The following is a 25,946-nucleotide window of genomic DNA, read 5'->3' as shown; positions in this document are numbered from 1 at the left end:
AGCTTAAAAGCATGCACATTTGGAGAAATATTGATGGATTCTCATGTTTATAAACACTCACAGTGATGACAATAAATATTGAATAAATATTACTCCTCTGTACAGAAAGTTGACATTTATTGTCATCACTGTGAGTGCTGGATACCGTGTTTTTTAATTCATACTTGCAGCCGGAGGGTGCTCTGTGCACATTAGTCCACAAATGCCTCCTAAAAAAGAATAGGCCATGTGACAATCCAGGAACTAACCGAACTAACAGAGGCTTCCAGAGATCGCTAACTATGGCTATGCAAAACACTTTTGAAGACAATAAATACACGATTGAGACGATGTATGCATGCATTGCCTCAGTATTTGCATCTGAATAGTGCTGGCTCCGTGGGCGTGGCCGCATTAGCGGATAATGAGCTGAATCACGGACTTCTGACATAGCTCTCTTTTCATACAGATTACATAAACAGAATATTTGTTTTCGATTTGACTTGCACGATTTAAAACCTGACATTTCAACGTTTCTTTAGACATAAGTCTCATTTTTTTGTGATTGGTATTCACTAAGTTACAGTTAATTTTCTGAGAACTATCAGATTGGACTTCGTTCAAAGGGAGACGACAGATCATGCATCATGTTAGTTTTCTTTATTTTGCAAAAAGCACAAAATTTTTTTTTTGCTCTGAGTGTACACAAATAAAAGAAGATATTCCACAGATTAAAATGGTGTATAACTCTTAATTGTATGTGCAACATTGACAGAGTATTTTGAGTCTCTTTCACACTGGTAAGAAAAAAACCGAGGTGGTATCGCCGGCGATACCTCAGAGTTTTAAGGAAGCAACCTTGTGTATTTGTGTGTGTGAAGGCGTCTGTGGTTTCATGTGCAAAATGACACCTCACAAATGTGAGAAAATATAAAGATGTGAGATTCGCAAGAGCTACTGATCTGCTTCACTCAGGCTTTTTACACAACAAACATTGCAAAGATTAGCTCATAAAACATAATAAATAAGAAAAACGGGGGCATTTTCATGAGAACCTGGAGAAATAACTGTGGTCATCTGTGTGCCCTCGATAAGTGTGTGTGTGTGTGTGACTCTTTCCTGCCTCCAGACTCACTCAATTACTTCAGACATGAGGTGAACAAAGACCTATATAAATAAATAAGCTGTAGGAAACCCCCCATCGGCCCAAAAAAGGAATCCGACAGCCTGGGCGAAGGCTTAATGCGTGTATGCCTTTTCAGCGCCTCTGTGAAGTTCACTTAATTTCTAGAATTTAGTTTCAATTTTACTTAAGCTTCTTGTTTAATCTGACTCCAATTTCAAATGATAATTACTCTTAGATGGTGTTTCAAATTAGAAATTAACTATTGGTTAAGCATTAATTTAGATTTTTTCTTTTTCTTTTTTTTATTATTCTGATTACCTTATATCTTCAATTATTCGTTCACTGCGGTCCTGGTATCGCTTTAGAAAAGTTACTTTGGCCAACTTGAGTGCTCTTGTCGGACACAAACTCTTCAGTTCTGACCTTAAACATTGGATGCAGGGCAAATATCTACCTTTAAGTTGATCGCGCTCTGCTTACTCATAACAAAAAGCATAGTTTTTATATATTTATGAAAACTGCAACTTAAGGCAGCGATTGTCAGACATCTAAATGGACTTAATTGATGGTGCATAGATAAGTGAGGGGAGTTTGGGCAAGGCGGTGTAGATCTTCTCTCCAGATGAATTTTATTGCTTTATTGCAGGGCACTTGATCTCAGTTTTTGTCTAAGCAGGAAATTCAAGTCTTAAAGCGGCCTAAAATGTTTTTGATTTATAACTCATTTGATGATTTATTTAAATAATATTTGACCTCACACTACCAATATAGTCCTGTTTGATTATTTGCTTAAATAGTTCTTAAACATGGGGGGGAAAAATACAGAGATGTATCATGAAACAGGAAGTTGGAGTTTCAGAATGTAAGAGCTAACAGGAACTAAAAAAAAAAAAAAAAAAAAAGAGCTCACACAAAACAGAGTTGTGCCATTAGTGAGTGAGAACCAGCCATGAGGGACCATTTATATCTTTTCTTCTTTATGATTCAATTTAGTACTGGTAAGTTAAGACTTTTATTTATTTTTAATTTGAGGAACAGGTGTGAGATCAGTGTGATGTAGTTGTAGTTATGTTTTAGACTGATGTTTTAAACATCTAAAAACAATTTTATAAAAATAAATCATCTTTTAAGAAAATTGTATTTTGTAGTTTTCCTAAGATAGGACTGTGTCTGTTCACACGTGCAGAATGTTGAATTAATTTGTCAATTGCAGATATTCAAACTGAAATTGTCTTTGAATTCTTAAAGGATGAAATCTTTTTAAATAGTGAAATAATGCATACAGAAACTAAAAATTGTATTTGTGTAAACAAATGAAATAAAAATAAATAAAAAATAAAACTGAATGTGATGAGATTTGAGCAACATTGTCTTTATATGTTCATTAAAAGTTGCTAAGGTTTGAATAAAGGCCCTCACAACATTTTCAAAATCAAGTTAATTTACATTAACATAACTTACATTGCATTAAACTACAAGTTTCTGATCAAAAATCCTTCAGAGATTAAGTTGTTGATATTAAATGTCCAGTTCGTTCAAAGAAGAGAATTACTGTGAGATCTAATAAACACAATAAAGTGCTGCTCATGAACACAAACCTGAAGCTCTTCTCAGCTTTTTCCTGATTATTATATATTCCAGTAAAGCCCATTTGTAAGCTTTTGACAAGCTCTCTTGTTCACAGGCTGTATTCTTTCAAATGAGAGGCAGGTAATACTCGTAACAGGATACACAGGTGGATCAGTGGTGCTGCCCTGCTCCTGCGCTCATCCTCAGTCTACAGTCAACACATTCACATGGCAGTTTTTTGGCGTTGGACGACGATGGATTCCAGTATTTGAGGATGAGGAGTTCAGCGGCAGACGTGTGCTGTTTAATGAAAGTTCTCCACAAAATCTGTCTCTTCTCATTTCTGACCTCAGAAAGGAAGATCAAGGGTTCTATAAGTGTGTGACAGAACAATATACATACATTCATTTAATAGTGAAGGGTAAGTGATGCTTCTTCTAGAAATATGAATCGCTCTTGTTAGACATAATTGATAGCTCAGGAATAGACATTCAGTTGTTCTTTTTACAAAATTATTATTTGAGAATGAAAAAAAAAACTAAGAAATGTGGAGAACCACTGACAGACTTTAAATTGTACATTCACTGACCTTTGAGTTTCACTTGTTCTTACTACAATGTGGCTCATTCATGGCTTTTTTCTTGTATAAATTTTTTTTTTTAGGCTGTAAAAAAACAGAACACAGAGACAAATAATGTGGTGACTGGATATGCAGTAGGGATGGGCGATACCACATTTTTTTCATGCGATACGATACCGATACTTTTTGTTACAATTTTAACAATACCGATACGGCTTATTTTAAATTTGAATGTGATTTTTTAAAATAATGTTAATTTTACAAATACATATATATTATTACATTTATTACAAGCAAATTACATACACAATCTGGCCATTAATAACTCATTTATTAGAAAAGCAAATTAACAACAAATAAATAAAAATGTTTAAACAACCTTCTTATAAAAAATATTGATTAAATAACATAAATCTTAATAAAATAAACAAAAATACCAACAACATAAACTGCATATTTTTACTTATTATTTTTAAACAGAATTTTGAAGAATAAGAAAAAAACTGCCTATTGTACTCTCCATATTTTACAATCTTAACTAAAATAACTTAACATCTTAACTAAAATACCAACAAAATAAACTGTGCATACTTTCTACATTTTTGTAGCATTTAGCAATGCTCAGAAAGATACTGTAAGGTCACTGCAACTGTTGATAAACATTTCCTAATCTTTCAGCTGCAGATTAGAGTTTAAAGTACACATGAAATCAAAATTGACCTTATTTATTTTGTTAGCTCAAATTGCTAGTTTTGTGGTGAACAATTCATCCGTGCAAGTCAATCCACACAAAAAAAAAATAGTTTGGCTTCGTAATATTTAATTAAAATCTGAAAATGCTCCTCCCCTCTGCAACGGTGCCCCTTCTCTAATGACATCAGTTTGACGGCTTGGGTTAAAAACGCATAAATCACTCCCCTCCAACGGTTAATCTGCTATGAGTGAGAGATGGAGAGGAGGAGCGCTAAAATAAAAGCCGATTTTGCCTCTGACTAATTGTCTCTGCCTTTGAAAAAAGCCTCTCTGCTGCAACAGAGGTTGCGACAATTCCATGGTATTTTTTTGCCAGTTTTCTGAGCAGTGAAAATGTGTTCTCATTTCTTTTCCACCATAGCAAAGGGTCCTCACTTCTTGGGATCACCTTTTCTTCCATGTATCTGCTCATTTCAATTTATGCGTCTGTGGTGGCTGTGCGGTTTCCCTGAAAAGCCAATATACGTGTGTCAAACTCCTGCCATAGTCCTCCCTCGCATGTAGAACATTCGGCACCTACCGTACAGTGTTTGCAGTAGGTGACTCTGGTGGCACTGTCAAGACTGTTTCCATGCTGGTTGATGCAGAGGGTTCACTGGTTGTCTGTCTGCCCAGGGCTTGCATCTCACTGATTAGCCATGATTTAATGACTTCCACATTTCCAGTATCACAAAACACAATGTTTTTGAACCTAATGTCCAAAAAGGTACTGGCAGCCAGAGAATAGTTATGCTCAATGTTTTCAAAGCGCCGTTTGCACTACATTGGAAGCTATGAAATGGTTACATACTGCTCTGCTGAAACTTCCTTAGTGGCCTGTTCAAAGGACCTGAGGGCTTTAATGGCTTGGCTGATACAGGACCATACGTCATCATTCAAGCAAATGGTTTTTCTCCCAAGAAGACAAAGTGCTGTAGTAACAGCTTGTCTTTGCTCGGTCAGTCTCTCCAGCATGTAGAACACCGAATTTCACTAGGTCTCTACTGCTTGAATGAGTTTGTGATCTGGCAGTTGCAGCTGAGTTTGCAGTACCTTAAGCTTGTCAGATGCTTTGGTGCTATGGTGGAAGAAGCGAACAACAGCACTACATTTCTCGAGGATGGACTCAAAATTTGCCTCAGCCTTAAAAGAGTCTTTTCACAACCAAATTAAGGGTGTGTGAAAAACATGGAATGTGTTTCCATTGGGTTTTCCGCACAGCTGAAACCATATTAGCGGAAACCTGCATCCTCAACCATTGATACTGGTTGCAAGTCAGTAACAATCATTTTGGCTAGGCTCCTTGTGATGTCTTGCACTCTTTGGGAATCATCTGAAAAGGATAAAGGTTTTCCATTACACACCACACAAACACATTGTCACGTGTGTTTTGGTTTTGTGTTCACGTTTATGATTTCATGTCTTTTATTTTGTAGTTTGATTCATGTTGCTTGTTTGTGTTATTCTTTCCTTTGCTCCTCATGTTTTCCCTTAGTCTACGTGTCATGTTCTCATTGGTTGTATATGGTCATGTGTTTCTGAGTTCTGTTCTGTCATTGGTTCTCTTGTTCCTTGTGTCACTTCCTCATTGGTTCTCTTGTTCCTTGTGTCACTTCCTCATAGGTTGTTTTAGTCATGTGTTCTCTTAGTTCTTGTATTTAAAGCCATTGTCTTCCCCATGTTCCTTGGTCGTGTATTGTCATTGTAACCTGCTGTCGATCAGGTCAGGTCAGGTCAGGTCAAGTCAAGTCAGTTCATGCCATGTCTGCCACGCCAGGACCTATTCACCTCATGCCTGCCACGCCAGGACCTGCTCCCGCCATGCCTGCCACGCCAGTGTCTCGCCCCGAGATGGCCGCCACTCACCCAAGCCCGCCGGCCGCTTCGCACCCAAGCCCGCTACGCCAGTGTCTCGCCCCGAGATGGCCGCCACTCACCCAAGCCCGCCGGCCGCTTCGCACCCAAGCCCGCCACGCCAGTGTCTCGCCCCGAGATGGCCGCCACTCACCCAAGCCCGCCGGCCGCTTCGCACCCAAGCCCGCCACAACAGCGTCTTGCCCCGAGGTGGCCGCCACTCCAGCGTCTCACCACGGCTGCCATGCCAGAGCCTCGTCTCGCCACGCCAGAGCCTCGCCATCCCATGCCAGAGCCTCATCATGCCACGGCTGCCACACCAGAGCCCCTTCACCTAAAATATGCCCTAGTTTCCCCCAAGGATTTTATTTGGGGGGGTTATAGGTACCAAGCTCCTGCGGCTGCGGAGCTTGGTACACCACTGAACCATAGCCCAGGTCCTCCAGTGCACCGGGACCCCAGGCTCCATGGCCCAGGTCCTCCCACGCTCCATGGCCCAGGTCCTCCCACGCTCCATGGCCCAGGTCCTCCCACGCCCCATGGCCCAGGTCCTCCCACGCCCCAAGGCCCAGGTCCTCCCACGCCCCAAGGCCCAGGTCCTCCCACTCCCACGGCCCAGGTCCTCCCACTCCCCACGGCCCAGGTCCTCCCACGCCCCAAGGCCCAGGTCCTCCCACTCCCCACGGCCCAGGTCCTCCCACTCCCCACGGCCCAGGTCCTCCCACGCCCCACGGCCCAGGTCCTCCCACGCCCCACGGCCCAGGTCCTCCCACGCTCCACAGCCCTGACCCGCCTTTGCCATGCCCAGGTCCTCCCATGCCCCACGGCCCAGGCCCGCCTCTGCCATGCCCAGGTCTATGCCCTTTTCCCCTGCATGGGTCTGGCCCACCATCCCTCCTCCCAGGACTGCCTCTTCTCCACCACCCTCCTTGACTGTTTTTGTTTTTTGGGCGTCAGGAGCCGCCCTTAGAGGGGGGGATCTGTCACGTGTGTTTTGGTTTTGTGTTCACATTTATGATTTCATGTCTTTTATTTTGTAGTTTGATTCATGTTGCTTGTTTGTGTTATGCTTCCCTTGCTCCTCATGTTTTCCCTTAGTCTATGTGTCATGTTCATGTGTTTCTGAGTTCTGTTCTGTCACTGGTTCTCTTGTTCCTTGTGTCACTTCCCCATTGGTTGTTTTAGTCATGTGTTCTCTTAGTTCTTGTATTTAAAGCCATTGTCTTCCCCATTTTCCTTGGTCGTGTATTGTCATCGTAACTGTGGCAGAACGGAAAAGTCCGGGTCCGGATGCCACTTGTTTACTTTCACTTTTAATGCACGAAAGGGAAAACGGGGGCGTACATATCAATTAGTGAGGGAAATGAACATAAGGTGAAGCTCACACACCGGAAGGGGTGAGACGTCACAAGTGAACAGCTGAGTGAGAGTGGTGGGAGAAAAGTCGAGTGTGTTACCGTGTGGGATGTGGCTCGTGTTCCTGTCGGCCACTTCCAGACCTGCTGCACTGAATGTGTGAACTGGTTAAAAGTTGTAAAGTTACCAAGTTACCTTCACGTTAAAGCATCGCTAAGCCGTCCAAATGGGAAAGCCAGTCGTTACAAGGATCATCGTTGAGTCCACTACGGTCCCTAGACTCTCTTCAATAGCCCTGTGATCAGCTGCACTTGGGTCAGTGACGCAAAGCCATTCATTCATTCATTTTCACAAACAATCTCACACACGCTCTCCGACACACAAACACACACGCACACATATACAAACTGACGGAGTCTTATTGTTTATATTTATTTTGTTTTTTGTTTTTGATTCCCCTGCTACGAACTACCTATTCATTGTTTTTTTCCTTACATGGACAAAGTTGGGTTTAAAACGGACATGTGTATCCAATGTTGCGAAAGCCATGTTAATGAACTGTGACGTATCTGCACGTGTCTAAATACAAACCACGAACAAAGAGAATAAGTAGCGGGGTCTGGAATCATTCAGCTGTTCTTTTTGTTTGTTGCTGATTATTTATATTATATATTACTATTTTCATCATCTCACCTACAGTTTGGACTGGATTGTTACACACATATAGTATTTTATATATTAAGATGGCGAGGGAGGGGAAGATGATTTCCAGAAAAAAAAATTAACTGTTAGATATAGCATATTTTATCAATAATTGTAACAAAATACTAAAAAAAAAAGTTAAATTAAAAACAAAAACCATGCATATATATATATATATATATATATATATATATATATATATATATATATATATATATATATATATAAAATATGTATATACATTCCATACATGTAATGATTTTTATACTGTACAAACATATTCCCCTAAACCTACCCATCACAGAAAACTCATTGTAACATTTTCAAAAAACATAATTCTTTAAGCTGCTTCCCTCATGGAGACCTAAAATGTCCTCAGGAAGTCAAAATTTATTGGTATTGCTTGTGGTAACGTTTTGTCCCTATAATGTAAGGAATACCAGGACACCCCACACAAACATACTCACTTTACATTTATTCTTATTCGCCTAATGGTTACGACAGAGACAGGGAGTACAGTAAATAAGTTAACTAATGACTGTGCTCTTTGTACCTGGATAGGGTTTGCCTCCCTGAAAACTCTCCTGTAACGTCTTTTGTCGGACAGAGGGAGACTGGGCAGAGGAAGACTGGGCAGCTTGTTTTTGTTCAGCCTCTTTATACGTTTCAGGGTGTTGTTTGCAAATGTTTATAAAGGTTGCTTGTATTGTTGCAGTGTGTGACTCTCTTATGACAAATATTGCATCGTGCAATACTTTTTTCCGCTGTTGAGAAGTAGCACCACACCACGCTACGTTTCCTGCTCTCTACCATCATGCCATTTTTTGTGCGACCGTGCGTGCCGTGTTGTGATTGTGAATGGCACACTGCACTGCACAGCCACAGAACGATCGGTGTGTAACGTCATACCACTGCATCTGCGATAGCTTTTTATATATATATATATATATCATACACACACCATCCCGATCGGCCTGCACACACTGCTAAAAACATTTAATTATGCAGAAATTATTAATATAATTAAGTATCGATACTTTGGAGAAAATATCGATACCAAAATAGTAGGTTCTGATTATCAATATATCGATACTGCAGCATCGATGTGCACATTCCCAGGGGCGGACTGGGACAAAAATTCAGCCCTGGCACTATCCACACCCACATTACCACACCCACGGACACGCGCATTCCCAGGCGTAAAAAGTACACTTCCATAATGTACTTAAAGTGCTCTATTTTCACACACTAATTTTGTACTTTAATATACTAAAAATTCTTCTTTTAAGAATGTTAAGAACATCTTAGTGTACTCAACTGTGCTATTTTGAGACACCATTTAGTTACCACTTGTAGTACACTTGAACCCATAACACAACTAATACATTAGATAGTATGTTAAAAGCACATTTTAGTTCTAATTCATGGTGTCTCAAAATAGCACAGTTGAGTACACTTAGATGTTCTTAAGAACTAAAGAAGAATTTTATTAAAAAATACTATGGAAGTACAAAATTCCAAACAATCTATTAAGTACAAAATTAGTGCACGAAAAATAGAGCACTTAAGTACATTATGGAAACTTTTTTTTTCACCCGGGTTGCTATACGTTTTTGACGTGTTTTTGACTATATTGCAAGTAGCCTAGCGTACAGTATTCTGTTTACCCTAAATCTCACCTTATCTGCTGATATTTCAGTTTTGTAATTCAGTAACAGGCTAGCTAACAGTTGTAACAATTATCACGAAGCAATGACATGTTAAAATATACGAGATTGTATGCTACACTTACAACTGTTAAATAAAATAAATAACACTAGAGCAAAGTAGCGTGAATTGAAAATGACTTGAGCTAGCTGTATTTTCTGTTTTTTCTTACCTCTACAGCCTCTGCTACAGCAGCCGAATTTAAACTCTTTGAAAAGAGTTTGGTTAATTTTAGGCATTTGGCACCGTTGGACAGTCTTTTTTTTTTGCTTTCTCAAACATTTTCTGCACCTCTTTTACTTTTTTCTAATTTTTACTGACAATTTGCTCGTGTTGCGCTCTCTCTCTCTCTGACGACGTGCTTGATTTTGACTGAGTTTGATTGACAGGCGATCTAACCAATCATAACGCCGTATCCACATTTATGTCCGACAAAGCAGTTAAGCTGCGTTCACGTCACCTCGTATTTACCGGTATCTTGAAATGACAACACATGACGTTATAATCGGAGCTGTTCACGTCCTTTTACTGGGAATTACGCGTTTCCATGGCACCACTATCAACGCCTAAATGAATCTACAGCGGTCAGGTGGTACAGCGGCCACGTGGTACATATGGGAGCTTTCAGAAAACTCCCAGCTTACAAGCTGTAATTACGAGCTCTACGAGGACGTGAACGCTTTTTACAAGCTCGTAACTACGGGAATTACGAGGCCGCGTGAACGCACCTTTAGATTAAAGGGGTGGTTCAATGCGACTTCACTTTTTTAACTTTAGTTAGTGTGTAATGTTGCTGCATGAGCATAAACAGTATCTGCAAAGTTACAGCGCTGAAAGTTCAATGCAAACGGAGATATTGTCTTTTAAAGTTATGGCAGTTTAATGCCTACATAAACGACCGGTTTGGACTACAACGAGCTTCTTCCTGGGTTGGTGACATCATAAACCCGGCAAAACACACCCCCGGGAACACGCAACAAAGTGGGCGAGGCCATGTCGCGCGGCATAATGGAAGTAGAAGAGTTGTGTACACCGGACACCGGATATAGAACCCATTATAATCTTTGATATTTTCTACACTGGATGCGACGCTGAAGACAGCTTCCAGAATCTACACGAGTTCAATGCTGGATTTGCACAAAGGCTTTTACTGAAAGCCTTTGTGCACTTTAAAAGCAGAAGTTGCTGTTTATTGGCTTCAAACTGTAAGTACGTTTTATTGTTTGTACATGTCTTTTAAACTTATAGTTCTGTTGCTATTTTTGGTTGCATCAAGGACATATACAAAGAGCAACTCCATTTTTCTTCGCTAGCCAGTTAGCTAAATTCAAGTGCATAACTGTTACTTCTCCAACAAACTTCTATGTTCACAGACAAACAGTTGTTCATGCTATAAATGAAACGCTACCTTTACAAAAATGCTACTACTCAGTCATGTATTCGGCTACAGTAAAGCTTTAATCAGGATAAAACTGTATATTGAAAGCTAACAAACAGCAGTGACAACATATCTAAACACTTTGACACAAATACTAAATGAAATACCATTCATAAACGTCCTTTAAATGCAGCGATTGCAGAGGTTCAGACCCTCTTCATCTGGGTCTGATTCGGCTCAATTTGATACAGCAATATAGACGCTATTATTTACATTTCCTCTGAACCACTAACTACGAATGGTAAGGGGCGCGGCGTTTCCGGACACTTCAGCGAATCACGATACACTGGGCCAGCTACCAACCTGCTAACCAATCTGAGCACATTGCGTATGTCGGAGGGAGTGGCTTCATAGAACCAGGAAGTTCACGAGCCGTTCATATGACAATGGAAACGGAGGTGTAGAATAAAGGTAAAATATATGAAAAATACAGCATTTTCAAAAAAACAAAGCATTAAGACATGTTAAACTGTGCCCCAAAAACACTGAACCACCCCTTTAACGTCGTGGACTTGAATTTGAAACACCGTAGTACGGTCACGGGCTGCTTGAACTGAGGCGCACCAGCAATCTGTCAAGACACATTGAAGAGCCACAAAACAGTATTTATAGTTTAAATTTATCTTGTCTGTCGACGCATTGTCAGTGTCCTCTTTGCTCCAATGTATTTTTCATTCTGACAGAGCATGATGTGTGGCGTGAGAGCGCCATGGCTTGTTGGATATACATAGCAACAGTAACTAAAGGGGGCGAGTCGGTCGGCCCATCTCGGGACCGGGCTGGCCGTTGTCGACTGGGCCTGCCATTTCTTAACATTTATTATTGTTAATATTGTAACCATAGTGAAATCGTGCTAGCAATAAAAACCCGTCCTATGCCCTGTCGGCCTGTAAAAACTATTTATTTATATATATAATAAAACTGACCGGCCCACATTAAAAAAAATGGTCGGGCCCCTCTGTCATTTGCCAGAATTGGCCGATGGCCAATCCACCCATGCTCATCCCTAATATGCAGGAGAGTCTGTGGTTCTGCCCTGCTCATGCACTGAACTACTGGCTAAACCTGAACAGATACGATGGATGTATTTTGTAGAAAACACTTAAGGAAATTTACCCAAATTAAAAGATTGAGAGCCACAAGAACAGAGTAAAAATGTTGAATCGAACATCTCCAGGAAATCTCTCTCTACACATATTAGCACTGACCGCAGAGGATGAAGGAGACTATTATTGTTCTGTTTCATCTCATATAGTCTCCTACAGGCTTCGTGTTGAAGGTAGTTTTGTTCTGTTGATGTTACTTTGATCATCATTACTATTGATTTTTATGAAGAATCTTAATATGTAGAGGAATAAAGTAAACTTGTAGGATGACATGCTGTTTGCATTGTTATATTATCATTGACAGTTACTCTCAGGACAGAGAAACCACACATCCATACATCCATCAGTTTATCAACACTTCAACCTTCACACCAAACACAAGAACTTGAACCACCTCAACAACCACACGACACATCTCAATGTAAGTCATAGGCTTGGTTTGCTTCTCATTATTCAACAATGATGATTACAATAATGTATTTTTCCCATGAACATGTCAACAACCCTGTATGTTTCTCCACAGATCTCTTCATTCTAGTGGTAGTGTTTCCCTTAACACTGATTCTGCCATTTCTGGCATTATCTTCAAGATATGGAAAGGTACATAAACACATTCTTAAGGCCTGCACACACCGGGACGAATGTCGCCAGCGTTTTTAGAGACGTTTTTTGTGTTTATACCCAAGCGATTTTGAGTGAAATTGCAAATTCACTTCCTGACAGTATATGGCGCTTGTGCTTAACGGTAGTGCAAATAAATATATTTATGATATTAATAAAGTTAAAGAAGATAAAAATTCAGATATAAAATGGCATACATATGAGAGATGGTAGTCAGAAACGGTAGTGCAAATAAGTCACATAATGACAGTAGTGCAAGTGAATGGTAGTGCAAATAAACTTTTATGAAATAGACACACTCAACTATATTTCTTGAATATAAAAGTACAGTAAAAAAAACAGTAAAAATACAGAAATAATACATCTATTGGTGTGGCAGAGAAGTGGCATCCATAGCGTGCATCTCAATCAGCTCCCTAGTTCAGTCAGGGCACTGATCATGGAGTCAGCCACATTCATTTAAAGGGTTAGTTCACCCAAAAATGAAAATTCTGTCTTTTTTTATTAGTGAGTTTATTACTCACCCTAATGGCGTTCCACACCCGTAAGACCTTCATTAATCTTCTGAACACAAATTAAGATATTTTTGTTGAAATCCGATGGCTCCGTGAGGCCTGCATAGGGAGCAATGACGTTTCCTTTCTCAAGATCCATTAATGTACTAAAAACACATCTAAATCAGTTCATGTGAGACCAGTGGTTCAACATTAATATTATAAAGCAACGAGAATATTTTTGGTGCACCAAAAAAAAACAAATAAGGACTTACATAGTGATGGCCGATTTCAAAACACTGCTTCAGGAAGATTCTGAGAATTATGAATCAGTGTGTTGAATCAGCAGCTGTTCGGGGCGCCAAAGTCACGTGATTTCAGCAGTTTGGTGGTTTGACATCCGAATCATGATTCAACACAAAAGATTCATAACGCTCCCAAGCTTCCTGAAGCAGTGTTTTGAAATCGGCCATCACTAAATAAGTCGTTGTTTTGTTTTTTTGGCGCACCAAAAATATTCTCGTCGCTTTATAATATTAATATTGAAACACTGTACTCACATGAACTGATTTAAGCATGTTTTTAGTACATTAATGGATCTTGAGAGAGGAAATGTCATTGCTCCCTATGCAGGCCTCACGGAGCCATCGGATTTCAACAAAAATATCTTAATTTGTGTTCTGAAGATTAACGAAGGTCTTACGGGTCTGGAACGGCATGAGGGTGAGTAATAAATGACAGAATTTTCATTTTTGTGTGAACTAACCCTTTAAATGGTATACTGATGCTGCGTTCACACCACCTTGTATTTACTGGAATCTTGAGATGACAACACGTGACGTTATATTCAGAGCTGTTCACGTCCTTGGACTGGGAGTTAAGCGTTTCCATTTCACCACTATCAACGCCTATGAATCTACAGCGGTCAGGTGGTACAACGGCCAAGTGGTACATCTGAGAGCTTTCAGAAAACTCCCAGCTTACAAGCTGTAAATACAAGCTCTACGAGGACATAAACGCTTTTTACAAGCTAGAATCTCCTAAGTACAGGAATTACGAGGCCATATGAATGCACCCTGATGCATGACCTAGGAAGCTAGGGAGCTGATTGAGATGCAGGGATAGTTTGTAGGGGTCTTCCTCGTCTACTTCATAGACTGTAACTCGTACTGCGTATGGGGAAAAGTCTCCCTTTTTCCCCGTTACTGAAGCCTTTTTCAATAACGCAGTGTAACTGCACCATCATTGGTTCACTCATAGACAAGTTGTTGAACCAATGACGGCGCGGCATAGCTGCGCGACCTATGGCGAGAAAGGGCGCGAACTTTCCCGCCGAAATGGGCGGGGTTAAGGGCTATATAAGCAGGCGTTTCGCCATAGGATTTCAGTCCTTTCTCCTTCAGCGACGACAACGCATCTCCTCGCTGATCTCCGTCTGAAGCCAGAAGAAGCTCGCCGCCTTGAAGAAGCTCTTGCCGCCGTCTGAAGAGGCCCCGCAGCGGACCCAGCTGAACTCGCCGGTCGGAGACAGCGCCGGCGCCCTCGCTGACTGCCGCCCCGAGCGCCATCCTCGAGACGCCCGCCTCCCGCTTCCCGCTGCCTTCTCAGCGTGTCTCCTGCCGCCATCCGGCGCGCCCATTGAGAGCTATTGCCGCTCTAAGAGAGCGTTTCCTCAGCGGTTCTACCGCTCTAAAAGAGCTTCCGCGGCCCTCGCCACTCTAAAAGAGCCCCCCAATCGCCGTTATAACGGCGGCGGCGTTGCTGCAAATGCCGCGCCACTCTTGTGGCACGTGCAGAGCCCCTCTGCACGATGACGACGGACACAGCGAGTGTGTCGCGTGCCTGGGCAAGTCCCACGCCGACGGCGCGCTCGCTGGAGCCTCATGCCCGCACTGCGAGAGCATGAGCCTCGGTTCTCTGCGCTCGCGGGTCGCCTTTCTTCACTGAAGGCAATCTCGCCGCTCGCGCCCTCCCGTCTCCTTCCTCCCGCGAGCCGGCCAAGAAGAGACAGCGGGGTAGAGCGACTCAGCGCCCGGAGTTGTGCGAGCTCACGTCAGCCCAGCCCCCGGGTGCCTCGCCTTCTCCCCCAAGAGAACAATCCCCCGTCATGTTCTCCCGTCCCGAGCAGCGTCCCTCTACAGATGCAAGCGACCTCGTCTCGTTTGGAGGATCTGACGAAGAGCCGGATGACTCCATGTCTCTTGCGGCTTCCGAAGCGGAAGGATGGGCTGGCGAGCCGGACGACCCCGCTCCCCCGCCTCCTCTGGAGCCCATTGATCACGGAAAGGGTATGGATGCCGAGCTCTTCCACATCCTATCCAGAGCAGTGGAAGAGCTAGACCTCGACTGGGCCCCTCCGGAGGAGCCATCGCGTAGCCGCCTGGATGAGTGGTTCCTGCCAGGCTGCCGCCAGGCCCCTCGCCAGCGTTCCGCTCCATTTTTTCCTGAGGTGCACGAGGAGCTTACGAAGTCGTGGCGCGCTCCGTACTCCGCCCGCCTCCACACAACACACCGTTCTGCCCTCACTGCTGTCGACGGCGCGGAAGAAAAGGGCTACGAGCATTTGCCGCCCCTGGATGAAGCAGTGGCAGCTCACCTCTGTCCTCCCGCGGCTGTGGGATGGAAGACCTAAAAAGCTCTAGCTTCCAAGCCCTGCAGAACCACCTCTACTCTGGCTGGAAGAGCCTACACCTCTGCAGGCCAAGCTGCTTCGGCGCTTCACACCATGGCGATCTTCCAGGTGTTCCAGGCCAAACTCCTCCGCTCCTTGGACGAGTCCGGCATTGATGCACCTGCCTTCAAGGATCTCCGCAGCGCCACCGATCTAGCCCTGCGGGCCACGAAGGCCACTGTCCAGGCCATCGGTCGTTCCATGGCCAGCCTGGTTGTGCTTGAGCGCCATCTTTGGCTCAACCTTACGGAAATCAACGACCTGGATAAGACGGCGCCCCGGTCTCCCCTTCCAGTCTTTTTGGGCCAGCGGTGGATGGTTTCACCGAGCGCTTCACAGCGGGGCAGAAGTCGTCTCAGGCCATGAGACACTTTCTGCCCAAGCGCTCTGCCTCTGCTTCTAGCCGCCCTAGGACTGCGCCGGCTCAGCAGACCAAACCTGCCCCATCCACCTCTCAAGCAGCACCGCCTAAGGAGCATCATCAGCGCCCTCGCCCTGCTAAGTGCCAATCCTCCTTCCCGAGACGGCAGGGACCCCGGCCCAAGATTGTGCTGGACCTGGTGACTCCGAAGACGTCCTGATCCAGCAGGAAGGAAGAGCGTTGGGGAATGTCCCGTTGCGACCGGACCACCCCAAAAGCTCCCTCGTGCAGTCTCCCCTCCGCCTCGTTTAATTCCGGGCGTGGGAGAAATGCTCTGTGTTGTAGCTGGGCCCACACATGTTGCGCCTAAACAAAACGCTGTTTTCACGGCGAACACTATTTTACTTCCTCAAAAAGAGAGCAAATTTCCTCTTCCACCTCCCTCGGTGTACGGCCCCTACCCGGCGGCCTGTCATCCGACATCATTCAACCCCTTGTCACTCGGGCCGAGGCCTGGCAGGCCATCCCCGACGTGTCAAGCTGGATCCTCTGGATCATAACGCAGGGCTACTTGCTCCAGTTTGCACGACGGCCCCCTCGCTTCGGCGGGGTGCTTCAAACCTTGGTGAACTCGGACGACGCTCTCGTCCTCCGGGCTGAGGTAATGACCTTACTGAAGAAAGGGGCTATAGAAATAGTTCCCCCTTCAGAGAGCGAGTCAGGCTTTTACAGCCGTTACTTTCTGGTCCCCAAGAAGGATGGTGGCCTCAGGCCCATCCTAGATCTCAGACTTTTGAATCGCTCCCTCATGAGACGGAAGTTCAAAATGCTGACGCTGAAGCAGATCCTCACACAGATTTGTCCCGAGGACTGGTTCTGCTCGCTGGATCTGAAAGATGCATATTTTCACATGCAGATAGCCCCCCATCACAGACGATTCTTGAGATTCGCGTTCGAGGGGGTGGCATACCAATAAACGGTCCTGCCCTTCGGGCTGTCTCTGGCTCCTCGCACTTTTACCAAGTGCATGAACGCAGCGCTTTCCCCTCTGAGACAGATGGGAATCCGGGTTCTGAATTACCTCGACGATTGGCTCATTTTGGCCCATTCGCGAGTAGAGCTGGAACGCCACAGATCCGTGCTCCTCAGCCATCTTCAATGCCTGGGTCTCAGGGTCAACCTAGCCAAGAGCTCGCTGCTCCCCAGCCAACACATTTCGTTTCTGGGGGCAGTTTTCGACTCAGTCCGCATGACGGCAGTGGTCTCGCCAGAGCGCGCCCTGGCAATACAGCAGCTCGCGGCTTCCGTCAAGAACAAAGCCTATCGTCCTCTGAAGCTCTTCCAGAGGCTCTTAGGGCTGATGGCTTCCGCCTCCCCAGTTCTACAGCTCGGCCTTCTTCGGATGCGGCCGCTGCAGTTCTGGCTGAAGTTCCGGGTCCCTCCACACGCCTGGCGGCATGGCCGCTTGTGTTTCAAGGTCAATCGGGCCTGTCTTTCAGCCCTGAAACCTTGGATGAACCCTGCTTGGTTCAGTCTTGGGGTACCCCTACAGGCAGTCTCACGAAGGACGGTGCTCTCGATGGATGCATCCAACTCAGGTTGGGGGGCTCTGTGCGAGGGCAGACCGGCCTTCGGCTCGTGGTCCCACGAAGAGAGCCATCTTCACATCAACTGCCTCGAAATGTTGGCAGTGATAAAAGCCCTGCAGACGTTTCAGGTTCACTTGGCGGGACGCCACGTCCTAGTCCAATCGGACAGCATGACTGTGGTGTCGTACATAAATCACCAGGGCGGTCTTTCGTCCAGCCGCCAATGCGCTCTGGCGAAACGTCTTCTGGAGTGGGCACTGCCAAGGCTTCAGTCGCTCAGGCCGACTCACATACCTGGCAAGACCAACCTGGGTGCAGATATGCTATCACGGAGCAACGTCCCCTCAGACGAGTGGATGCTCCATCCCCAGACGGTTCTCAATATTTGGGAGTTCTTCGGGAAGGCAGAGGTAGACCTCTTCGCCTCAGAAGACAACTCTCACTGCCCAACATATTTTTCAAAGGAAGTCGATGCGCTGGCCCACACCTGGCCCAGCACACTCCTTTACGCATTTCCCCCGATCGCACTGATCCCACAGGTCATCAGGCGAGTCAGGGAAGAGAGACACAGAGTCCTTCTAGTGGCCCCGCTCTGGAGGAGCCAGACTTGGTCCTCAGAGCTGTTCAGGCTCTCCACGAGAGCCCCGTGGCCCATTCCTCTGAGACGGGATCTCCTCTCTCTGGCACCCCCAGCCAGAGCTCTGGGCTCTACACCTCTGGTCCCTCGATGGGAGCCGTCTGGCCTCCCCAGGGACGTACTAGATACCATATCTCAGGCGAGAGCCCCGTCCACGAGACGCCTCTACGCCCAGAAATGGTCGGTCTTTGTTGATTGGTGTTCCACAAGCAAAATAGACCCCGTGGAGTGTGACGTATCTCCGATACTGTCTTTCCTCCAAGAGCGTTTAGACCTGGGGCGCACCCCTTCAACGCTCAAAGTATACGTAGCAGCCATCGCGGCGTTTCATGCTCCTATCGCTGGACAGTCGGTGGGTCGAAACAACCTTGTGGTACGTTTCTTAAGGGGTTCTAGGTGATTAAATCCTCCTCGTCCCCTTACTGTTCCCACTTGGGACCTTTCTTTGGTCCTTAGGGCTCTCAAAGGTAACCCCTTTCAGCCGCTGAGTTCAGCTGACCTCAGGCCTTTAACCCTGAAGACCGCTCTGCTGCTTGCACTAGCATCGGTCAAGCGTGTTGGCGACTTGCAGGCCCTCTCCGTGAGCCCTGCGTGCCTCGAATTTGGGCCTAACGACTCTAAGGTCGTACTGAAACCCAGGCATGGCTACGTCCCCAAAGTGCTCTCTACTCCGTTTAGAGCTCAGGTCATCTCGCTTTTTGCTCTTCCTCCCTCTGCAGATGAACAGGAGCTGGAGTTACTCTGCCCTGTCAGGGCATTGAGGACCTATGTAGAGCGATCACAGCCTTTCAGGCAGTCAGATCAGCTTTTTGTTTGTTTTGGTGGCCGGACCAAAGGGTCTTCGGTCTCAAAGCAACGTCTTTCGTGTTGGATAGTCGACGCGATTAATCTCTGTTACTCCTCCTTGGGCATTGAATGCCCCATAGGAGTTAGGGCCCATTCCACTAGAGGAATGGCTTCCTCCTGGGCCTGGTCTAATGGAGTTTCCATTAAGGACATCTGTGAGGCGGCCGGCTGGTCCTCGCCGTCCACTTTTGTCAGGTTCTATCATCTGGACGTTCCGACCTTACAAGCTCGGGTCCTCTCGGTGTAGTCAGGCGGCCTCTTCGAGTTCCGCCTCTCGCCTATTCAGGAGTTATCTCCTCTTGTAGTGTAACAAGGGTTAACGACGGCTTTGGCCTTCTTACTTGCTCTCTTGGTCCCCTCTCGGTGTCCAAAACAAGTTATGTCGTTCCCTGCCGTGGCACGGCGCGGTTGAATTCGTTCCCCATACGCAGTACGAGTGAAGTATCGAAAGGGAACGTACTCGGTTACTAACGTAACCTCGGTTCCCTGAGATACGGAACGAGTACTGCGTTACTTGCCGTGCCACGAGGCTGCGGCTTCAGTGTCGTCGCTTCAGTCGATTGGCCTGAAATCCTATGGCGAAACGCCTGCTTATATAGCTCTTAACCCCGCCCATTTCGGCGGGAAAGTTCGCGCGCTTTCTCGCCATAGGTCGCGCAGCTATGCCGCGCCGTCATTGGTTCAACAACTTGTCTATGAGTGAACCAATGACGGTGCAGTTACACTGCGTTATTGAAAAAGGCTTCAGTAACGGGGAAAAAGGGAGACTTTTCCCCATACGCAGTACTCGTTCCGTATCTCAGGGAACCGAGGTTACGTTAGTAACGATTTTTACTGTAACTTTGCCGCTTTTGTTCATGTGCATGGAGCTGCTAATCTCATTGGTCTGCCAGTTTTTAAAGCAGTGCGTCAAACCAGAAAAACAAACCTGAGGTGTTTTTTTTTTTTAAAAACTGCTTTTACGCCTGCCGTTTTTCGCATCAGTGTGCACACTCACATTGGCACCCTTTGTTTGGTCACAAGGCATTAAATGTTGGCGATATTCGCCCTGGTGTGTACAGGCCTTTACAGTATATTGTAAATGACCGCCTAATGGTCATTTACTTGTTTTTTGATTCAGTTAAAAAATGTTTCAAAAAAGTTTTATTATTGTGTAAATAAATGTTAGAGAAAATATAAACACAAGCATCTTCAAAATATGATATATTGATAGTCTATGTTACAGAAGTTGTTATAGAGATCGGAGGGCTGTTTCATAAAAGACGCTAAGGGTATGTTTACACAACAATGATGTACAGAAAAGTTGTTTCTTTGTACAGATGACGTAATCAAAACTATCCCCATTTGCACGGATTCATGTAAATGACTAAAAATGCTGTATTACACATGCTAGACAAAAAGTTGACGATGTCACTTTGTAAAGAAAGATTACGCATATGCATTCTTTTACAGAGCACTCCGGAATGAGAGTATAATTCCTAGCCATATCGGCCTAGAAAATAGCAACTTTTCATTTTCCGTCGGTCTTAGTACACGATGTAACTACAGAAGTCAAGTTTTAAATAGGAAAAATATTGAAACTCTTTGGTCATTTTTGAGCGAGATGCTAACAGTCTCATCAGATTCAATGAAGTATGCTAAGCTATGCTAAAAGTGGTATCGCCAGACCCGGAGATCAGCTGAATGGATTCGAAAACGGTAAAACTCAACTGTTTAACTCTAGGGGAGTTGGAAAATGAGGAAAAAAAAAAAGTGGAGTGTTCCTTTAAAGGTAATTGAAGTTCATGCAAATCCCACTAATTTGACCCAATTTGACCTAATTTGGTTTTATTAATCTATTACTTAGCAAATCGAATTGGGCTATGTTAAATTTAATAATTTAATATTAATTATTAAACCGTCTGTGTCATTGGCAACACATTAAACCAAGCTGTATTCATGTTATCAAAACTCTTCAACCAATTGCACATTATCAAAATAATTAAAATTGCTCCTGACAGTAGACACACTTTTACACACACTTTTACACTTTTCAGCAATATACGGCTTATTATGGTAATTTCTTGTTTTCCATCAGCAAATTATGGCAGATTTCTGGGAGAGTGGGAAGAAAGGATTTTAACGGAGAGATATGGAGCGTGGCAAGTTAGAGAGTTTTGGATGGCATAAAATAATAAACAAACAAAAACATAGTGTGAATGTAGTTCCAGTGAGAACAATAACCATGCATGTCATCTCTGCAGGCTGCTTCTTACTCTGTGAGATAAACAGTCACTCTTTTCAGAGCTTTTGCAGTTCTGAGACACTCGCTTGATATTTCTCCTGCTCTTTGTCTAGCAAAAAAAAAAAATCCCTCATCACTAAATGAAAGCTTAAAATGAAGGCCAGATTATTTCAGGGGCCTTGTCACAAATCCATTGTTTTTCAATTTCTGTGTTACTTTTGCTATATTTTCACACCTAAAAAAAATGATTTGGTAATCCTCCTGTACCACTGTCCTCTTTTGTGCTAAGAAATAAGAATCCTGACAGTTCTCTCCCAAGTGCTTCCATTGCTATCAGCTTTAAGTCTGAGAATGATTCAGTGGGCTATATAACACTTTTAATAGGTTGTTTGCACATGACGTCACAGCAGCAGCACGAATGAGTCTGGAGGGCAGGGAGTGATTTTTCTCTATAGGAATCCTATCAAAAACTCAAAATTTGTATGTTTTGCGTCGTTTATGGTTGCTCAAATCGATAAAATTGAACCCAGAAGGTGTTTATATCATTTACATACAGTGGTATGCGAAAGTTTGGGAATCCCTTGCAGAATCTGTGAAAATGTGAATAATTTTAACAAAATAAGAGAGATCATACAAAATGCATGTTATTTTTTATTTAGTACTGTCCTGAGTAAGATATTTTACATAAAAGATGTTTACATATAATCCACAAGACAAAAAAGTAGCTGAATTTATTACAATATCTCCGTTCAAAAGTTTGGGAACCCTTGATTCTCAATACTGTGTGTGGTTACCTGATGATCCACGACTGTTTGTTTGCTTTGTGATGGTTGTTCATGAGTGTCTTGTTTGTTCTGAGCAATTAATCTGAGCTCTGTTCTTCAGAAAAATCCTCCATGCCCTGCAGATTCTTCAGTTTTCAAGGATTTTTTGCATATTTGAACCCTTTACAGCAGTGGCTGTATGATTTTAAGATCTATCTTTTCACACTGAGGACAACTGAGGGACTCAAACACAACTATTAAATGCTCCAAAAGGAAACACGATGCATTAAGAGCCGGGGGGTGAAGTCCAAATTCTTATTTTGTTGAAATATATATTTTTTTCATTTAGTACTTCCCTTCGGAAGCAACAGACGATACTTGCGTGACGGCAGCTTCACATTCTCTATATCTACCTCCTCGATGGCAGGAAAGTCTTTCAATTCAGTGTAAAAGTCGCTCCTTTTCATAACATAAGGATCACGTCCAACATATGTTGTGAGTTTCTGTTTATACCTTTTTAAACCAGCACAGAAAGGACTTTTCTCCATCTCTTCCATCCTAATTTTCACTGCTTGCCCTCCACCGGTATTTCGCGTGTCATAAGAAACACGTGATTGCAAACAACCTATTGTCAGGAAATTACTTCTCTTTAAATGTTTTTGTTCAACATACTTGCTTGCCGATTAAACATTGCCTTAAACTTACTCCAGAAAATTTTTATTTAGTTCTAATTAGTAACTTTCAGGAAGGTGTACACAACATTTGATCACCTTTATAAGAAAATCTTTGACATGCTTCTTTGTTAATTGATTAAGCAGACTTGCTGGAACATGTCTTCTAAGTAAAGAGAAATTGCTGAATTTAAGTTTTAGAGGGGGTGTACTCATTTATACTGTGTATATACATATTTATATTTAAATAAATATGATATATATATATATATATATATATATATATATATATATATATATATATATATATATATGCTGCAATGATAAATGATACAAGATAGACACAAATGCAAGGCTCGACAATAAGGACTGCCCTATGGCCTGGGGCCAGTGTGAATGACGCTCTGGACAGTAGACGGAATGGTCACTTGCCCGATCGGTCCAGTGCTGTAGGGTGTGCGTTATCGTCTATGATATCGTAATTGTTCATTTAACAATCTGATATTATCGATTATGTCCCTCACTTTACAAAAAACAAACAAAAACATACCCATTGAGTGCACACATGCACTACTAGTCTAGTAGGTTAGACTAGTGTGCATGCATATTTAGATTGCATGCTTTCACTGCGTGATTTAGTCTATTAAAATACATTTAGAATGCCCCAGAATTCAAGATAAGGGGCAAAAAAGACCCTGTATATATTTTATATTTATATAGTTAACCAATATTACACAAAGAGCGCCGTTTTTCTCCAAATATTAGCATGATTACAAAATTGATTGATTTTATTCAGTATACAGTTTAATGAACAATAACAGCATCTGTAACTGCTCTTGACTGATTAACTTTAATAAAGTTTAATCTATAGTTATATAGTTATACATTAAATTACAATTTCTGTACCTGAAAATCTCCTGTTTAAACCTACATGAAAAACTTGAAAAGCACAATTTATTTCATATATGTTTGTTCTGTTGTATTTATTTGTGCTATTACTCATAATTTGATTATTTGTTACTATTTTATTACTTACTGTTTATTTCCCTAATAGTATTTAGTATCTAGTAGCTTTTGGTGTCATAACCCTATTTATTAAGGTTAAATGTAACAAAGAGAACAAAAACAATAACTATGCTTATTTTGTAGGCCCCTTTTTTTTGTCTTTTACTTTTATTAATTTTTTGTTATGGGGCCAATAGAAAAAATTCTTAGTGTTGAGCCCTGAAATGTGTTCAATTATATTGTATAATATCAATTGTTTATGTTAATATTTATAACAACGTTAACAAACATTTTTTATGAAAACAGAATTCACTGACAATAAGTCTGACTAACCAAAATAAGTCTGACTAACCAAAATAAGTCTGGCTTGTATTCTAATCTTGTTTTATGAAACAGCCCTCGGGATAAGCTGGTTTTATTATTTTGTTTTTGAAAAAGCACCTCATTCTGAGTGGCAGAATTTAAGTTTATTTGAAGATATAAGACGTTTTAAGTTCATTTCTGATGTTAGAATGTTTTAAAACTTCCTGGCTGAGAATATTTATGGAAGCTTGTTACATGCAATGCTGTCGATGCAAATGTAAATTCTGATACGAACACAATCTTTTCCTCTTTCTCCAGGATGAAGTGGCATGTTCTGCTATAGTCTATGTTGAAACGGCATTTCCACCTGATCACACACAGAATGATGCAGTGGAGCTCACTGAGTGTCAATACCAATGCTGAACAGATTAGATTTTTTTTCTTCCATATTTTAAAAACAGAATTCACATTCACATTGTTTATTCTAGTAATCGAGCTTATGTCCTTTGCATGTTACAGTACATGGGCAAATGGGGAGATGATCTTCTAATTAACAGAAACATTATCATTATCAATATTGAAATAATTCGTTCAAGGGTCAAAGACGAATAGGGGGTTTCAAGCATCAAAAAAATAAGTGTAATACAGCTTTAAATTAATTTTTTTACCCTTACATTAGAATGTGTCCTGTTTAATTTTATATTTTTCTTAGCAAAATACATTTTTTTAGCATGATTTAAAGAAAACACCCACTAAAATGTCATTCAGTGTAACAATATTTATATATCAAACAATCATGTTAGGCATATTTAAACAATAATGATGTGATGACATATTAAAAGACTATTTAAGCATCACAGTGCAGCAATCCAATACTTATTAATTGTAATTTTTTAAAACTTTATACTTTACCACTATCCTTCAAACCACTAGGTTTTACACATTTCTCAACAAGAAGTTTTTGTAAGGAATTGAAAATCATTTAAAATAGAGATGCACCGATATTACATTTCTCTGCCGATGCTGATAGCCGATTATTCAGAATTATATTGGCTGATGCCGATACCGATAGTTTGGTTTTTCTTAAGGAAAAAAAAAATCTCTCCCAAATAATGTTGCAAACTATACAGGGAACACTCTCATTTGGTACACTACAATATTAGAGGTTACAATTAACAACAGAGGTATTATATTCAGCTGCTGTTTATTTTCAGATATAATAATTTCACTCAAATAAAAATTTAAATGTTTGTATAAAAGTATCACATAAGGTAGTTTTCATAAGCAGTTGTCTTCATGGCAAATACACATTACAGAAATATATATATATATATATATATATATGACGTGATACATTCTGGTAATGTGTACTAGGCTATAAATTTCAACATACCTCTGATGATCATTAATGTTTTTGAGAAATAACTTGTATTGAAGAGGAAGAAAAGACTCGCGCTCCGTGTTGCTGCCTGAACTGAGGCATTAAAGTACACATGAAATCAAAATTGACCCTATTTACTTTGTTAGTGCATATTACTAGTCTTGTGGTAAACAATTAATCCGTGCAAGTTAAAACACAGAAAAAAAATTGTTTGTCGCTGTAATCTTTAA

The 25,946-nt window shown here is 42.4% G+C and overlaps 2 protein-coding genes across 2 annotated transcripts in view; both read left to right on the top strand.

The window, feature by feature from the left end:
- The window catches only part of LOC125244922 (junctional adhesion molecule-like), a 100,701-nt gene that overhangs the window by 24,407 nt on the left and 50,348 nt on the right, over positions 1–25,946 (top strand). The window lies entirely within an intron of this gene.
- Positions 1,991–25,008, top strand: LOC125244936. Its single transcript, XM_048155335.1, has 5 exons — positions 1,991–2,103; positions 2,790–3,095; positions 12,454–12,570; positions 12,673–12,749; positions 24,654–25,008. Exons 1-5 carry the CDS (start codon positions 2,055–2,057, stop codon positions 24,756–24,758), a joined length of 654 nt encoding a protein of 217 aa, XP_048011292.1. The 5' UTR covers positions 1,991–2,054; the 3' UTR covers positions 24,759–25,008.

Source organism: Megalobrama amblycephala, linkage group LG14 (genome assembly GCF_018812025.1).
Source record: "Megalobrama amblycephala isolate DHTTF-2021 linkage group LG14, ASM1881202v1, whole genome shotgun sequence".
In the NCBI taxonomy this organism is placed as follows: domain Eukaryota; kingdom Metazoa; phylum Chordata; class Actinopteri; order Cypriniformes; family Xenocyprididae; genus Megalobrama; species Megalobrama amblycephala.
This window is presented reverse-complemented; position numbering and strand designations above follow the sequence as displayed.